Source organism: Solea solea, chromosome 7 (assembly GCF_958295425.1).
Source record: "Solea solea chromosome 7, fSolSol10.1, whole genome shotgun sequence".
Lineage (NCBI taxonomy): Eukaryota > Metazoa > Chordata > Actinopteri > Pleuronectiformes > Soleidae > Solea > Solea solea.
Window position 1 is genome coordinate 25,228,003 of NC_081140.1, and position 17,746 is coordinate 25,245,748.

The window sequence follows — 17,746 nt, forward strand, 5'->3', positions numbered from 1 at the left end:
CAACGGGCCCACCTCAGCACAGCAAAGGCTGCATCTCTCTTTCTCTCTCTCTCTCTCACTCTCTCCATCTCTTTGTATTATGAAGGGACCCAGGTGTGTGTGTGTATGTGTGTGCACCTTAGAGGTCAATAATTTGACCTCTTAGCTTCATGTTGAAGGCATCTGAATATGAATCATTTACTCTAGGTCACAGTAAGCTCTTGTATTGGTACTCCTATACTCCAACTCTTTTTTAAATAAGTTATAGATTAAATAAATATCTACATCTGTGCATTTGTGAAGTTACGAAGTGCGGGGGGTTTAGCTGGCTTTGATGTAGTAAAAAGCCTTTATTGTCAAGACAAAATTGGTGCAATAAAAAGATTCTAACGCAGGAAATGATATCAAATAAACATGCAACATACAAATGAAGTATGAGACTAATACTAATATTGAAAATACAGTTTTGTGCACTAGCTATGTGTCAATAATTGGCATTATTTTCCAATTATTGGTATCAGTATCATTTAATCAATACTGATTTGGGGACTGTACATCTTACCACCAAAGGTCAGGGTATAGTGTTTAAACCAATGCTTTTCATTGTAGTGAAGGGCTCTGAAGGTTCACCAATAAACTTGGGGACATCAGCTGTAATTTTTGCTCATTTAGCGATGGAGATTACGTTGGATGGACTTTTGTGGTTTATTGTGGATTATTTAGCACCTAACGTATTTATTCTTTAAAGTGATGCTAACAGCATCTTGGGAAAGCAGCGACACATGTAATTGCAGCGAGTGTACGCATCAGTTGAGCTTCTATGAGTTCCCAGAGATGAGAGGCTGCATCTGAGGATGCTGGAGTTCAGCTCACAGCAGGAGGAGAAACATTAGTTTTGCTTATGGAGTCAAACATCACTGCCTCATGTTTAGAGATGGTCCTTGTTTCATGTGCTTAGTAACTATGTTTTTACATACAGTACAGTGCTTTTATACAAAAATTAGCAAAGACTGTCTAAACTTTTGAGCACTGCAATGTCAAATTTAGGGCAGCAACAACTGATCTTTCACCGTCTTAAAATATAAATATTTTCATAAACTGTTTGTGGACAATATAAAATCTTTGACAACATAATTATTTTGAGGTTTTGGAAATGCCAATCAACATTTTATAGAACAACAATAACTGACTTGGTGACTTGATAATTAACATAAATTTTCTTTTCTTAAGATGCGTTGCAATAAACAAAACACAGGCACTGTTTGTCCAGTGGCCTCTGATACCAATCGCAAGTCAGGCCGTGTGCCGCCTGTCGGGTAAACAAGATTCAGTGGTACATTATGGATATAAAACATAAACACTTGACTGGTTTTTATTAGTCAAACTCGAAATAAATCTCAAAGCACTGTGTTAAAGGCAGATACATTTACAATATGCCCCCCGTATGTGTGAATAAGTGAATTGCTGTAAGCTACATTTTGTTCTCCATATGAAAAGCGATCCTATTTTCTGGAAAACGGCAAAAGAGTGCAGGAGGAAATGAATGTCATTAAGAAATGCCCGATCTCAGTCTGAGTGCCTCTCCTCCCCTGCTGTTATTTCTGCGTAGTCATATTTTGAACCAGATGCAGGGGGTAAATTTCATATCGACTGCCTTATTATGCTCATTCAATTTGCAGTGATCAGAAGTGTAGCTGAAATGGAAGGAAAGGCTGTAGGCTAGGGTGACTATATGGAGGCTGGGTTGGCAGCTCAATAAAGCCTGAGGGGGGTTCAAGTCTACCTGTGTCTGCGAGATGATGTGATTGTTGCTGATGATATGGGATAATGGATGTGTATAGCTTTCAGTCTGCCAGCAGTCTATCCTCCACTCCTCCGCCTGTAGCTTGGGATCTTGTTTAGTAAATACGTCCACAAAGTTAGTCTGCTTCTCACTCCATCCATCTGGATAAACAGCATTCCCACAATGCTTTGGGTGTGTGTGTTTTATAATGAGAGTTTCCTTTGCTGATCCCTGACCACCTTTTGGCATTTCTGCCACAGTTATTTTGTGTTTGATAATAAATAACCTCAGTTGAGTTAGTTTATATTCTTGGCGCAAACAAGCCTGTGGACTGTATACAGCTGGTGATCAATTGGCCGACAGTCGAGCAGTTTGCAAATGTACAGTATTCAAATGAATGGTACTGTGCAACAGCCTGAAGCTGAACTGGGACAATGATTTATGTCCAGTGGCACATTGACTTCAGATGCGCACAGCCCATTTCTCACCTTTCCATAATAATATTACCTGTTCTTTTCTGCTTGATGCACCAGTATTTGACAGAATATGTGCCAGGTTGGTCAGAAACTGGATGATGGAGGGTAAGTACAGTGGTTAGTCAAGTGCTTACAAATCAAAGTAATTATTGATTTATTTATTAGAAATGGTTTAAATATCACAGCCTTGAGTATCTACTGATGCTTATCAGTCAAATACAAATTGAAGTCCCATTTGTTTTGCTTGTTTCCCTGTCTTTTGTCTTAAAATAATTGTGCTGGAGTTAGAAGTGGGAGTGACATCTCACCCCCAGGTTGATTGCGTTCCAGTTGACAAGTCAGAAAAAAACATGATGTTAGCAACACCGGTCGATAACAACGCTCTGCACAGTACTTTGTGCACAAATTAACAGCATAGCAACATACAGTATTCAAGGATACAAATTGAATAGTGCAACTTATGTAGGAGCCATGTCTCATTTTTATTTGTGAGATTTTCCCCCAACCTCCCTGATGCTGACACCAGCCTGGGGTCATGCAGGGTTATTTGAGGTCACCTGTCATTTTACTCAGGTGTTGCTAATTGAAACTGGCAAACAGTTTCCTACTGTGCTCGGTTTTAAGTTTTGTTTTGATTTGTTTAATGGGAAAAATAAGCAGACATCGGATGAAAATAAATCGCTGATATCATCTCAGACATTAAGGAAGAATCTGGTCGGGATTTATACCTGAGTGCACGTAAAAGCAATACCTGCCAGCAAACAATCAGCAGCCAGTAGCGCCACAGTACAGGACTGAGTCGCTACAACGTCAACGCTGTATTGAGCAATAATGGGCTTTACACTAAAACATTTGCACAAATTTAAATGATCAGCAACCTACACTTGGGTTTGAAGCTGTACAATATACAAGGGTAAATCATGTTGTGCTTACTTTCACATCATTTCCATGTCTTTTCCTTAGGACCTTATTCAAGTTCAATGTGGAGCTTGTTAAGATGTTATTATTATCAAGATTCATAGTGTTATCAGGCAGCCAAATGTGACAAATGTCACAATCACATTTGATCAGCTTTAGGCAATGAAAATTTGTAAATCTCATTACATCTCAATCTGGACTTCTGTCTCTATCAATCTGCTCCTCTAATATTACCCTGCCGCCGAAGCTGAGAATGGAAAGGTATAATTAAAGGGTTATCAGATTTTATCATTAGTAATGTCATATTTAATTTATAATGGTGAGTTTGGCTTTGCCTGGTCCATCACTTCTCAATATTGTTCCTATTAGGTTTGAATTTTAATAACATGGCCTCTTTATTTAACCTTATTTTCACCATTTCTCCTCTACTTTCTCATTTTCAGCTTGGCTATTACATCTCTGCTGCTGTAGCTCTGGTAAAGCTCAGCAGAAAAACTGTATACAGTTTAAACGTATAATTTCCTGGAATAATAAATCACCTGAAAACCAATATTCAACCATGGAATGAACAGCATCATTATATCAGCATATCATGGCATATTTTTGAATTTACCCATTATTAGTTGAATTGTAGAGAGCAGATATAAACACAAAGTTAGTGAAACAGTTTGACATAACACGTTACGTCGGCTACTCGAACCACTGTTCTTAAATGGCCCCACCTCCTGTTTCAACACCAATGCAGTTACCATTGTGTCTTTTGATAACTGGAAATTCGCAGACATCTGCAGGCAGTGTCCAGGCACCTAATATGCCACATTTAACCATACTGTATAGGTTTCCTTGAATGGAAACATAAATTACAAAACTAAAATGCTGTGCTATTGAATTAGGCCTGAAACTAGACTATTACTGGACTATTAACCATACAAGAAAAGTTTACTGACACTGTAAATCAAGTGATAAGTAGGCTTTCCTATAGATGTCCATTTTAAATGGTGTGCTTACTAACAGTGGTGTTGCCCCTTCGTTTGACTTGCCCTGCAAACCAGAAGACAACGTCCACTTTTGACATTCCTAACTCATCTGTGGGTTTTGACGGTGGCTCTCTTCCCACTGCGTTGTTTCGTTTTCACAGTTTCATTTAGTGACAGTTCTAATTTAGATTGTACATAAGGCTGGACGATGTGGCCAAAGAAAAGTCATAATAAATCATAATAAGAGCTGCAAATCAGTCTGTGAATAACTTGTCTTAAATATCATATGTCAACAAATGCATGTTACTGTTATATATTATGACTGTAACAAAAATACCATTTATCAACTGAGGGGGGAGCAAATCAAAAACCACTTAATTGGGGTTTTAAAGTTCTTTATGGACATGGAGCAACTAACACTTGTCAAACTGTTAATAGCAATTATGTTATGTCTTAAAGTGTGTTTACACAATCTTTCACTACATGTTGAACCTATGTTATATTGCTATTGTAGAAAAATATATCAGGATGTGTTGTGTTTTTTGTGTTTGGAGTTGCTGTTGTTGATCAGCTCTTTTTTATAAATCAATACCACTCTCAGTCTATAAAGACTGTCCCAGGCACTGTCTCTTTAATGTCTGTCCACTTGATATTAATGCCCTATCTTGCGTAATATTCCTGTCAATTACTCAAATGTATGATCTCATTAATAATGTTACACTGTTGCCAGTGGCTTGTTGTTGTTTGTTGCAATGGGGGACAAGGGATTGATGAGCAGGTGGAGCAGAGCTTCAGGCTGGAGCCACGCTGCCTCCAGAATACCTTATACTGTAAGCGCCACACTGTTGCTTTTTTTAGCACCTGCTTTCCAGTTTGCAATGCTCTATTAGACAAAATGTCTATCTGCCAATATATTCAGAATGCAGTATGGAGGTTATTAACATGCCCTTGGCAAAAAGGGGTTTGGCTCTGTGGGGCAAGCATGTCCATAAATCGCAGCGGAGGCAGTTTTATTACAGGTTGTAAATAGAAGCCTCTGCCATATTTTATGACAGCCATCACTAACTCATTCTGATTCTTATTACCGCTCTGTTCTTTGACTTGGGAACCATTCACAGACACATTCCCTGCTCAAGTTTACACGGTGTATACAAAGGATTGATTGTGAAAGATTTTGTCGTTCCCCCCCATCCACTGTAATTGCATTTGTTGCCACGATTGTGACTCAAGTTGCTACGTTCACGTTCGCTATAATGAGTGCGGCCATTTTCTGAGTGGCCACATGTGAAATTTACATGCCAGTAATTTACCAACAACATGATTGAAGAGCTGTTTACCATAGCATGTTATGGGGGTGAAGGAGAATAACATAAATGTTTGATTAGATAACAATAGTATGCCTGTTACATTGAGCACATACTATATTTGCAGACCTGGATGCTCACTGATAACATGGCTGCCAGCAAGGATTTTTAGCCACTTAACAAACAGCTCACCTTATAAAATCTACAGTATATCTCGCCATTAGACAGCCATTTCTGGCTTGAAGCTACATATTTGTAAACCGCTCATTTTCTTTAACCAAAGTCCATGAAGAAAATCAGTCTTTTTAGCTCCCGGGCAAACAGGAACATGTGGTCTATTTCTGCCACGTTTGGTAAGTTTGTGTCACAAAGGTAAATCAGAACAAAGGATTTCAAACACAGAAGTTGCAAAATAACACATTTGAATTTAGTGACAAAGGCAGCCGTGGTTTAACAACTTCTGTGTGCTGTGATGTAAGAATCCCTGATTTTCTCCATGGGCTTTGGTGCAACAAAGTGGCGGCAAGTGTCCGGTGTCCCAGGCTGGTTCGCGCGAATGGTTTGGTGATCGCTTGTTGAAGTCAGTCTTGATTAAATGTCATTACTTGATCCAACCACACCTAAAAAACCTGAACTATCACTTTAACAGATAACAGTAGAGGACAAATTGAACATAATATTCCATATTATATTCCATATACTACATAAACAGGCAGTAATTATGTATGTTATTTTGTAATTAAGGAGTGGCATTGTCCTCAGTCAGACTGTAGTGAGTTTCTTAATGGATATTGCTTTATAGCCTCCAGTAATTAGCAGTTTTCACGGTGATCATTCGTCTGACAGAGGAGTCGGGCACAGTACACTCATGTTTACTCAGAATTTTCCACAAGCACTGCACTTTTATAGTCTAGCTTGTTTACTCATTTGAATTGGCTGACAGAGCCATAATCGGCTTATGATCTTTAACATTTGTTTGCCCGGAGCCATACTGAGAGTGGTGCTCTATTCAAACATAGTGCTTTGTTGTCCATAATATTTAAATACTGAGTGAAATTTAAAACAAAAATACAAACAAAGAACCTGGCATGGATGTCCTAGTTTTGATGTGTTAGCTTTGTCAGTAGTGGTGTTTTAAAAAGGTAAGGAAATTGACTGTGAACAAAAGAATGCTTCCACCACTGATTATCAGATTGAAGGTCGCTCAGCTCCGATTCTGCTAAATTCTAATTAGAATGTTGCTCATTACCCAGAGAGAGAAGCAAAGGCAGGAGAAAATAACACTTTCAGTGACACACAACAGTCGTTTCAAGAGAGACAAACAACCAAATCTATTCCATTATGACATCCAAACTACCCTCCTGTCCTGTGCTGGGACACACATGGGCGGAGTGAATGGGGATGGATGGTTGGATTAGGAATGCCGGGAGCATGTAGATTATCCAGTATCTGGGCAGGCAGATGTGCAGAGGAGAAAACGACTGCACAAAGAGCCAGATCTCCATCAGGGGATCAATTCATGCTGCTCGCTCTGTCACTCCCTGTAAAAAAGCAAATTTCATGGTGTCTTTTCAAGAAGCTAGTGTCGGACAAACATCAAGAAGACGGTTCGTCTGTCTCACTCCCCAGTCCACACATTTCCCATCTTCTCATCAACTCCTCTGAATCCACCCTCACTCTCTCTGTGTGCCTTTTGTGGTGCTGCAGTTAAATGTGCAGTCATTCACACAGAGAGTTTACACCTAAGACACACGAACGCACGCACATGTGCTGTAGCCTATATTTGCTGAGTATGGTGAATGCCTTTCTGTAAATTTTTTAAGAGGTTTAGCCAGGGAGAGTTGGAATGAGCACTGCTGTTGGCTGCGTTTCTCAGCCTGGGGCCCCTCGTCTCTCTCTCTCTTTCTCTTTCCCCCATTTCACCCAGTAGAGCTTCAGCCTTATCGCTGTCCTGCACCCCATCACTGCTGAAGCTGGGCTCCTCTCCTGCTTGACCACATTTACCCATGGGGCTCTTGTCTGCGGGTGATAAGCTGTCTGACTTACCAGTAGGGTGTAGTTGTCCCCGCGTCCCCTCCACTTCACTCCACTCTACTTCATCCTCAACAGTGTGGACTGTTTTGGTGATAGACTAAACCCACTCAAGAACACTTCACTGCATTTGTCTCTGCTTAAACTATCACACACTGCACAGGTTCCTCCATCCCTTTTGTTCCCTCCCCTTCTTCTATAGGCTGGATACAACAATGGTCGTTTGAGGTATCAGTTAGCCACCAGGGGGCCACTCTGTCGGCTGCAAAAAGTCCATGGCAAAATTAGCTTCTACTTCTTACTTGACCTTTAAAGTCATTAAATACTCTCTTCCCTGAAGAGTTAATGGTCTCACTCGCTAGTTTCAGCTCTCCTTCTATAGTAAATTATTCCAGTTTTGCAAACTCTGTTGTTATATATTGACTGATTTGAAAATATATTTTGTCATTACATTTTTTTGGCCATATTTTCCAGCCTTACACACACACTCTAAATCAGGGCTGAAGTGGTGACTACAGAAATGAAGCACCAGCGTAGGAGCAAATCCTCTGCAGTGGACGGCAAGCCACCGTCACAACCCATGGACCATATATCAAAAGTGGAAGTATTCTTCCAATTTGCAGTGCGAGTCTAATAATCTAGTTAGTAAATTTGTTGAATCGCCACCAGGGGTTGATACTGCTATTCTCAAGAATATGTTGGGTATTGAAGAACAATGAAGAAGGTCCTGAAGGAATTCAATTACAGGTGTGTTTCTACCGAGTGGAATGGGTTAGTTTGGTACCAAAATAACCATGACATTTTTGGCACCCTTCCCTTGGGGTACTAGAGTAAAATGGTACGGTATGGGTGGAGCTGATTGGGTGACAGAAAAACTAGTGTTTCTTCAGTACCCACAGTCTATTCTCATGCTACACCCCACGTAACGCAAGCCTTGCCCCAGGGCTTTACCATTCCAAACCATACCAAGCTGTACCATGATGGAAACACTTGGCATACCTGGCCAAGGAGAACAGAGGCAACGTCAAGACAGGCATGTACACCTCCAATTCTGAAGTTCACTCCTCAAGATTACAATCATCGGTCTAATGAGCTTTAACATATTTCATTAGAATCAGGAAGATACAAACTCTCGCTGGAATAATCTGCTCCGTCCTTATCTATGTTTTGAGTTGCACCAGGCTCTGCTTGGCTTCTTATTGGCAAGGAATGAACACAATAGCTGTCAAGGCAACCTTGAGAATAGCTCAGTTTGTAGAATAACATGCTCTCCTAGCAATGGCTCTATATGTGTTTAATAAATTATATTTAATAAGGCTAAAGACTGACTTGTGAATTTTCCTCAGAATCACTGGATTTACACTATCAGCGAACATTTTTCCTGAGGATTTAATGATCTCAACCACTAGTTTTAGGTCCACTTCAAAAAGACGATAAAACACAGCACATACGAATGGAAACCTGGTTGCCTTGTTTACTGCCTGGTTGCAGGTGATGTCACGGCATCGGACAAATCACGAACGGGGGCTTCACAATGGGAGTTTGTTTCACTTTTTTATTTGTACGACTGTACTAAAGAGGCAGAGAGTGTTTCTAAAAGGAACAGCTTTGAATGTTTGGTGTAATGGGCTCATCTGGAGACCACAGCCACAGACGCTGAATGCTAATTCCAGCTACACTTCACCACATTTATGCCTGCGTGAACTAATTTTACACAAGAGGCAGCAGACCATCAAAGTCTGTCGCTTTCCTCTACTGATGACACTGGCGCAGAGTTTGTTTTTGGAACATCTGTGCAATTTTTCTGTTTTTGACGTTTGTTTTCAGACCCCCCTCCCCTCTTCTTATGAAAAGGAAAATAATGTCTGTTGAGATTAGCCTTGGATTTATCAACACGACTTACTGTGTCTTTTTTGATGCAGTGGCGTGAACTCAGCGGACTTTTTACCTGTGAAGTTGTAAAAGGTAGTGGCAACAATGCACCTGCCATTACAACCGTGATTGTCATTTTCAAGGTTCTTGCTCTGCTATTATGGTTTATCAAGGAGCGCAGCCATGTGATACAGGCTGTAACTAGCTTGTCACTGCAGACCACTTACTGTTTAGCACAAGCTGTACCAGATGCTTCATGTGTTCTCTACGTCTTACTCCACTAGTCGCTTGCATAAGCTACTCTGTGCTCGGCCTTGTGAGCGTCATTTAAATTTAGAGCCCAAGGTACCACACTAGGCTCTTTATATGCAAATAGAATAATCTTTGGGTATTATTGTATAACCAAAAAAAGCTCCAGGTTACTGATTAAAAACTTCTATTTAGAAAGTGTAGTCATGCAGAGAGAGAGAGAGAGATGTTTTAATGTTTAAGTGTAACTTGTCTGGTGCAGATTGTAATTTTATAACTCAATTAACAAGGGTCTGTCATACTTTAGAATTATGCACTTTGGTTGTTTTTCTGTGCATAATAGCCCAGAGAGAGGCAAACATTGTGCTTGTTTATCTGTCATCGCAAATGTGTGTTTTTTCAACGTGTGCTCCTGCTGGTGTCTGAGAGAATATACACATCTCGCTTCCCCGTGTGAAGGGGGGCTTAATTATAGTTCCCGGTGTTGTTACAGGTTGTTAAGAAGAGAAACCGAGATGGCGTGAAGGAATAGGAGAATGAGGCGACAGTGGGGAGTTAGAGCAGGTAGGAAATGAGTGAAAGTGTGGATTCAGAATATTAATTTGCGCTGTGTGTAAAAAATTATGGACTAGATCATGGTTTTTCCTCAGAAGGTGTAATTAGGACATTAAGCCATGGTGAGTGTACCAGACGGCCTGCTCATACTCCCCACTTGTGAGGTACTCATTTTATGAACTTGCGAGCATAACGACCTTGGAGCTTTGTCAGAGAAATGTGGCTGATAAACAGTGCGTTTCACATGCAAAAAAAACACAGCCTCTGGCAATAATCAGGGCGTCTAAAATAGATATTTCTGAATTATTCATATGTTGTTTAGCATTAGCGTGTTTATATGTTCGCAATGACTAAGGGTTGTTATTGTTCGGGTTACAACTAATGATTATTTTCGTAATCGATTCACGTGTTGATCATTTTCTTCATTACTCAATTAGTTTTTCAGTCCATAAAATGTCAGAATATTATAAAAAATGTCCTTGTGAACTTAATTCATAATTTAAGTTATACAATTTAAACCGATGAATTGAATGTCAAAGGATTTTATTCTTAATTTAGTGGTTACACTTTACATAACAGCAGAGTATCAGCATTGTATTAGCATTATAATCATTTTTTAATATTATGATAATGCTGCTATTTCCAGTTTGGTTATATAAATATAATAGTATGGTAATAAGGAGATAGCATGATATTTCCAGAGTAATATCCAGGCAAAAGCTTGGTATTGAGAAATACGACAGGCTGCCACACACATGTTCCATTGTGATTACCAAACGTTTGGTACAGAAATAAGATGATATGACCAAAAATATGACTTCCCTATTACAAAATCATAACAATACTATTGCTATGTCTTTACTATATGGTAATGTGTAGTGTTACATTTAGTTTTTGTTAATAAAAAAAAACTGATTGATTACTTGTTTCAGCCCTAATTGTTGCCTGAATATATAGTTTAATTTTCTTGATGTGTTACCACAGATGGGCTAAAAACCTAATACATATTTCAGAGCCTTGAGTTGGTTGGTTTTTCTTCTTTTAACTTTCAACTTTAAAGTCCTTATAGATCGCAAAATCGCTCAATCAGATTCTGCTGAGGGACATTTTTTGTGCATAATGAACAATTTATATGACATGTAGGTTTTCCGGATCATATCAAGTATTAGACTGATTCTGATTCTTAATATCGTGTTGGCTTATCCCTCATAAATGGACTTTGTTTGCAGTTGTTTCAGGTGTATTTAGTGAGTGGCTTTGACCATGAGCCGTCACTGCAGAGAGGGTTTGGGTCAGAACTCTACAATTCTTCCACCTGTTTACCGCTCGGATCTTCTCTCTTTTTTCCGCTCTGCCTTTCACCTTCTCTCCTTGCTCCGTCGCCCCGAGGAAAGCGCAGCCTTGCCGTATTTGACAAGGTTGATGTTATCTCCATGCAAATGTGTTACTGACAAACAGCATCTCTACAGAAATAGATTCAGATGTGTTTCCGCTGCCCCCTGTTCTCACCAGCTACCTGCTCTTCTTACTCTCCTGTTTGTTGTTTACACTACCAGACACCACCAGTGCAACACACCTATGAAAACTCCTCGGAGTGGAGTGCACACGGGGTGTGTTGTACTCCCATCTCTGTCTCCTCCACAGTGTGAAGCTCTGAGCAAAAGACCAAGCTCAGACAGACGATTGAATTCCCCCTGAAACGCAGAGTGAGGACGGCAAGAAATTATTCAGCAGCAGTTCCCGCAGCAGCAGCAGCAGCAGCAGCATCAGCATCAACAGTGGTGGCAGCAGTGAGCGTGAGAGAGATGGAGAGAGAGGGAGTGTGTGTGAGAGTGTGTGTGTGTGTGTGTGAGAGAGAGCTTGAGTGAGAGCGGGTTCCTATGCACTGTGCCGAGTGTAGCTGAGCCGTGCCGTCGCGTGGCAGGCTGTGTGTTCCCGTCTGGTTCCCAATGCTCTCTGGTGAGGCAGAGCTTACAGAAGGTGGAGAGATGTGGCTCCAGCATCAGTGAAGATCAGCCACCTGGCCGGGGCATCACTGTGCAGCGGCAGCAGCATGGTAGCACTGGAGACCCTCTGCTGACACCAGAGTGACTGATGATGACAGCCCACGCGTGGGCTACCATGCGCCACAGCCGCGCCGTTCTAGGAGGAAACACAGCCATGTGAAAGTGACTCGGCTGCCAGTAACTCTTGGACATGTTTTCCAGGGCAAAGTCTGGATTTCTTTCTGTGTTTGAACTTGTTTTTTTTCTCTCGGTGCTGTCTGGCTGTCCTGAACTCACCCACCAGGCAAGGACTAAAGGCAGATGGAACAAGGGGGGTAAGTGATGATGGACAACCGTGAATCACATGGGTTTATCGATTTGTTAATTTGTCTTGTGACAGGCTGAACTACCCTGGAGCTGTCACAGACATCTGCAGGTTTAATTTTTGATTGACACATACACGCACATCCTCGACTGACCTTGCTTACAAACACATTTTGCTTTGGATGTTAACGATATCTGTCGAAATCTGGACTTGCACTGTTCCTGAGGTTTGCGTATTGTCCCTAAAATCCTGCAAAGATCTGTGGTGGCTGAAGTGTTTTCAGTGAAAGTCAAGGTAGTGATGACCACTTGCATCCTCTAAAATGTTTTGTCCAACTTTTCAGTGCTGTCCAGTTTACACAACACTTAGCAATTCTTCTGGTGTTGGTGTCTTCACCATTGTCACACACACACACCTTCCTCTCCTGATGTGGCTTGAGGCTGCACTGTGTTACGCGGGATCATGTTTATCTCTGCACCCTGGAATGTTTTGTTGACAGGACATGCCACCAGTGCTGTGATTTCTTTTGGTTTAAGGACTTAGATCTGCAGTCTTCAGGAGAGGTGTTAATAAATCATCTCATCCCCCTCCGTGGGAGCGGTCCTCTCTCCTCTCTTGTAGCATTTAATCCCCTTTTTCGGATTAAAGGAGCCTCTAATCTTGGCGCTGGTGCTCAGTGAGAAGCCTGAGAGATGCTCCCTGCAGCCTATCAGCAGTGGAGGCACTCGAGTCTCGTGCTCAGTGGGATGTGTGTGTCTTCAAAGAGGCAGTGTCACAACTGTGATCTGTTCAATAATTCCCTGCCACTTTGCTTCTGCTCTTCTTCTTCTTTCACCCAGGCCCTGTTTTACATCTTTCCAGTGTCACATTGATGCATTTTCCCCCCCAAAAAGCATCTTTACCTCTCAGAAGTTCAAATTACTTGGACCAAGCTCTCTGGTCAATAATACACAATTTAGAATCTCTTGTTCAATACTTACTGTATGTGTTTAAGTCGTTGTACTGCAGATATAAATTGGATAAACAAATCTACATTGATTTCATTTTCTGGATTAGTTCGAGTCATTTGTGATAAGTTGTGATAAGATGAGAAGTTGTTGGGTGAAGGAGAGAGAATGGAGTTTCATTCTGCCAGAGATTGTTTTTGTGTGCAGTTTTTGAATCGCCTGACATTGTGGTTGAAATGTGTTCAAGGTTGGAATTTGATGCGTTTGCTGCAAATGTGAATCAGCACTCTGCAAAGCAAGGATAAAAACGGGCTCGGTGTGAAATCAAAGCTATCGCTGGCCTCAGGTGAAACGAAGGGCACTGACCTCCATCTGTATTATTAGGCAATATGCTCCATTCATATCTGTGGAGATGGTGGAAAAATAATAATTACACAACCAGATACAGCCTTGCTTTTTTGTTCATAGCTATATAACACATTTCCAGGTATTTATTGTGTTTTTATAGGTACATTTCATTTCTCTCACCACTCTTCTTTCATTGATTGCAGTCATTATCACATGTGGCATTACGATTTAAATGTAATTTATGTGGTATTTGTAATTTATTAATATTTTCTATGAAACACTGGCGATATGGACAGAATACATAGCTGTAATCCATCTCAGTTTACTAGAAACTCTGCTGATACTGGACTCCATTTGTTGGCAAAACGGTCTCAGTTATTTGTGGCACTGATTCCACGAGATGGTGGAAACTTTCCCTCGAGATTCTGATCCACGTTGACCTGGTTACATCAGATAGATTTTTGCAGATTCTTCAGCTTTACATTCACGCTGTAAATTCCTTTTCCTCCACCGCATCCCGAAGGTATTCAGACCACATTCAGGTCACATCCGCTCCACTACTATTTTCATTCAAAGACATAAAATGCAGTCCTGATACACTCGCTGTCCATTCTACACAGGAAATGGAGAGGATTTGGTTCAATTTCAAAAGCTCAGAGGCTGCGTTTCACTCTTAAAATGGCAGAAACTTAGACCTTTGTAAACACACTTGATAGCATTTACTTTATCAACCATCAGCTGTGGACAACAATCTAAAAAAACACTTACTTTCACCACATAATCTGTTTTACAAGAGAAATCCTGCACTGATTTTTCACCACGGTTCTTTCACATAACTAATACTTTATAAAAAACTGAGAGGAGAGAATCAACTTCCTGTTTACAATGGCGCGTTTACACCAAGTGTAGTTTTCACAGGTCGTTTCCCCTATTTCTAAAAATCTTCTCCTTTAGGGGTTGCCACAGCAGATCTTTTGCCTCCATCTTGTCCTCTTCTTTCTTTCATAACATCCATGAACCTTCTCTGTCTTCTTCATCTTCTCCTCCTGCCTGGCAGCTCCATCTTTAACATCCTTTGTCCAACATAATCACTTTCCCTCCTCTGTACGTGTCCAAACCATCTCAACCTCTCTTGCTTTAGCTCCAAACTCTTCAACCTGAGCTGTCCCTCGAATATGCTAATATCTTATCCTGTCCATCCTGGTCACTCTCAACGAAAAATCTCAGCATCTTCAGTTCTGCCACCTCGAGAGTTTCAGATCTGTTGCCTGCTCAGAAAGGTGATTGAAGTGCACTGAACTCTTTGTCATGTTCATAAAAACCGGTTTGACTTGACTTTTGCCTCGTGACATGGCATTTTATCACCGTGGAAGTATAGCCATTACAAGATGGCAAACTGAGGCCATAAAGGGCTGCACATGGTCAGCAGCTACATTCATATGGGCTGTGGCTTTCAAATGGTGATTGATGGTTTTTGAGCGGCCTGAACTCTGCCTCTGTGGACTTGAAAGGTAGCCGGAGAAAGTCTGTACCTGCTTCTTCAGAGAGACTTGTGGCCTGAATCCACATCACAATGGAGCCCACTATTAACAAACTGCTGTAGTGGAAAATGCATTAAAGCTCACAGAGGAATATTTAAAAACCCTTTCTGCAGTCTAGACTGATTCTTCCACCATTCCACCTCCTCCTGAAGCCTGGACGCTCTGCTCTTATATGCGAGGGGAGATTGCTTCCATCGTGAAAGATTTGCATCGGAGCATAATGTAGTGTGTAGTGTAATGATGGATAGTAAAGACAGGTTTTTATCTTTTTGAGCATGTTAACTGATACTCGTGTTGTCCACAGAATTAACTGTAGATCAGAGCCCAAAAGATGGGTACACAGACTAGAAAGTGAAAGAAAATCAGAATCAGAAGGGCAATATTGCTTTCGTTACAGTTACTCCAACCAAAAACAGAACAGAAAAAACAGATTCACAGCTTATTAAAAGTTAATATACCAAGAATATTACTATAGAAAACAAAAAGAAAAAGATGATAGACACTACAATATTTATCAACTGTATTAAAATGATGTTGTCCCAAGATCGCATGAGTGACAGAACTGCATTGTGCGTCGCTTCAGCTGAAACTATAGGGTCCGACTGTCAGCGTGGGCAGCAGAAACTGTGAGAGACAGTCTGAGCACAAACTAGCGCAAACAGGCATGAGGCAGATGCACTCGCCGACCACTTTATTAGGTACACAGGACACCTAATGAATGGCACTCGGTGTGGTCGCCTGCTTTTTCAGTCCATCTGCCTCACAGGATGTCAGTTTGCATTACTATGTGCATTTTTTTTTTCTACTTTCTATTATTTTGAGCCAGTCTGGCATTTCTGCCCACAGAGCTGTCACTCACTGAATATTTTCACTTTTTCTGACCATTTCTCCTTAAACCTTAGCGATGGTTGTGCATGAAAATCTCAGTAGATTGACATTTCCTGAAATACTCAGACCATCCTAGTCATTAAATCACTTTTTTACTCATTCCGATGCTCAGTTTTAACTTCAGGAGGTCGTCTTGACCACGTCTACCTGGCAAAAACACATTGAGTTGCTGCGGTACGATTGGCTGATTAGATATTTGCGTTAACGAGCTGTTGGAACTGGTGTAGCTAACAGGGTGTGTTATTGAGTTTTCTGCACATGTATCTACAGTGCAGCCGTGGAATACAACCACAAATTGGACCAATTTGCACTTTTCATCATCAGCACATTGTCGCTGTGATGAAAAGTGCAAATTGGTTGGATTTATTTTGAAATTGTAGCAGAGCAGAATTGCACCACAATCAAAAAACAGATTCTGATTTAGAAAACAAACGATAGGCAAGTGTTACACCATGGTGTAATATGAATCCAATTTATTCAAACATATTTCAGAGAAAATGCAATTTTATTTTCACTGATAACTCCTTGATTTTCTATATTGAACCAAACCGTTTGGTTCTGACTTTCAGCCATCCTCTCACAGTCAGTTTGATGTAAACTGACTGTGTGCAGCCAGTAGATTAACACCAGGTGCACCAGCTGCGCTTTGGTAAATCTCAGCAACAGAACACTGTTTACTGTCATCCTTATCTCTTAAGAGTAGGGCACTACGGCTTGAGGTCTGGTGATTGGGAAACAATCCACTTTCTTCCTATACACGATGTCTGACATCAAATTACTGCTCCCTCATAATCTCACACCCCTCAGTGGAGAGACTTTCCACAGCTAATATCTCACAGCAGCACCGGTCAGAAGCACCAGAGACTGAAGAGAATCTGGCATTAGGGGGGGAAAATCCAATTGGGTGTATTATGATCCCACCAAACTATAATACAAAGTAATCTGAAGACGGAAGCAGGAGGAGAGAAGAGTGTCTTGTGCTAACGCTCGGCTCTGAAGCCAAACAATTTGTGCAGTAGCCCAGGATTAGAAGCATGGTCATTCTTTTGCAATGTTCTCAGCAATGGATTTACTAAACGGGACAAAGAGAGTAATGGTTAAAAGAAGTGACCAACATCTATTACACACACGTATGACTGTGACTCCTCTTTACACTGGGGCTGAGTGTATCTGACTCTCTGGGACGGGAGTGAAGAGAGTATTAGATTTATAGACCCGGACTGGAGAAGAGGGATTAATATTAGCACTTTCTAATCGCACAGGAATTGTGTAGCCTAACACGGATCAACAAGCCAAATGGCTTACTTCATCACTGTTTGCACACACTCCACAGCTCTGCAATTAGAAAGGGCTGTCCAGGGCTGCTCACGCCATGAGGAAAAATGACTACTGGATCTACAGTGAACTGAAAATGTTCTTTATCACAATAGGCTGCCTCCTCTCTAATCAAATGACAACTTGTATTGTAAATACAATACAACAAAAACCCATTAAATTCATTTAAATTCTGCCAAATATGATTTTTGATGTTGAAGTATACTGTCATTCAAATACACACACTCAAAATA

The 17,746-nt window shown here is 40.9% G+C and overlaps 1 protein-coding gene across 10 annotated transcripts in view; it reads left to right on the plus strand.

Moving 5' to 3' along the window:
* Nucleotides 1–11,954: 11,954 nt before the first annotated feature.
* robo2 (roundabout, axon guidance receptor, homolog 2 (Drosophila)) overlaps nucleotides 11,955–17,746 on the plus strand; it is a 338,057-nt gene continuing 332,265 nt past the window's right edge. For 2 of the 10 annotated variants that reach the window (XM_058635008.1, XM_058635004.1), the window contains exon 1: nucleotides 11,966–12,464. In XM_058635008.1, the coding sequence (XP_058490991.1) occupies nucleotides 12,341–12,464 (124 nt within the window). In that variant the 5' untranslated portion in view covers nucleotides 11,966–12,340. Of the gene's footprint in view, nucleotides 12,465–17,746 lie in introns of all 10 variants that reach the window. The other 8 variants (XM_058635010.1, XM_058635011.1, XM_058635007.1 and 5 more) reach the window with 7 other exon arrangements.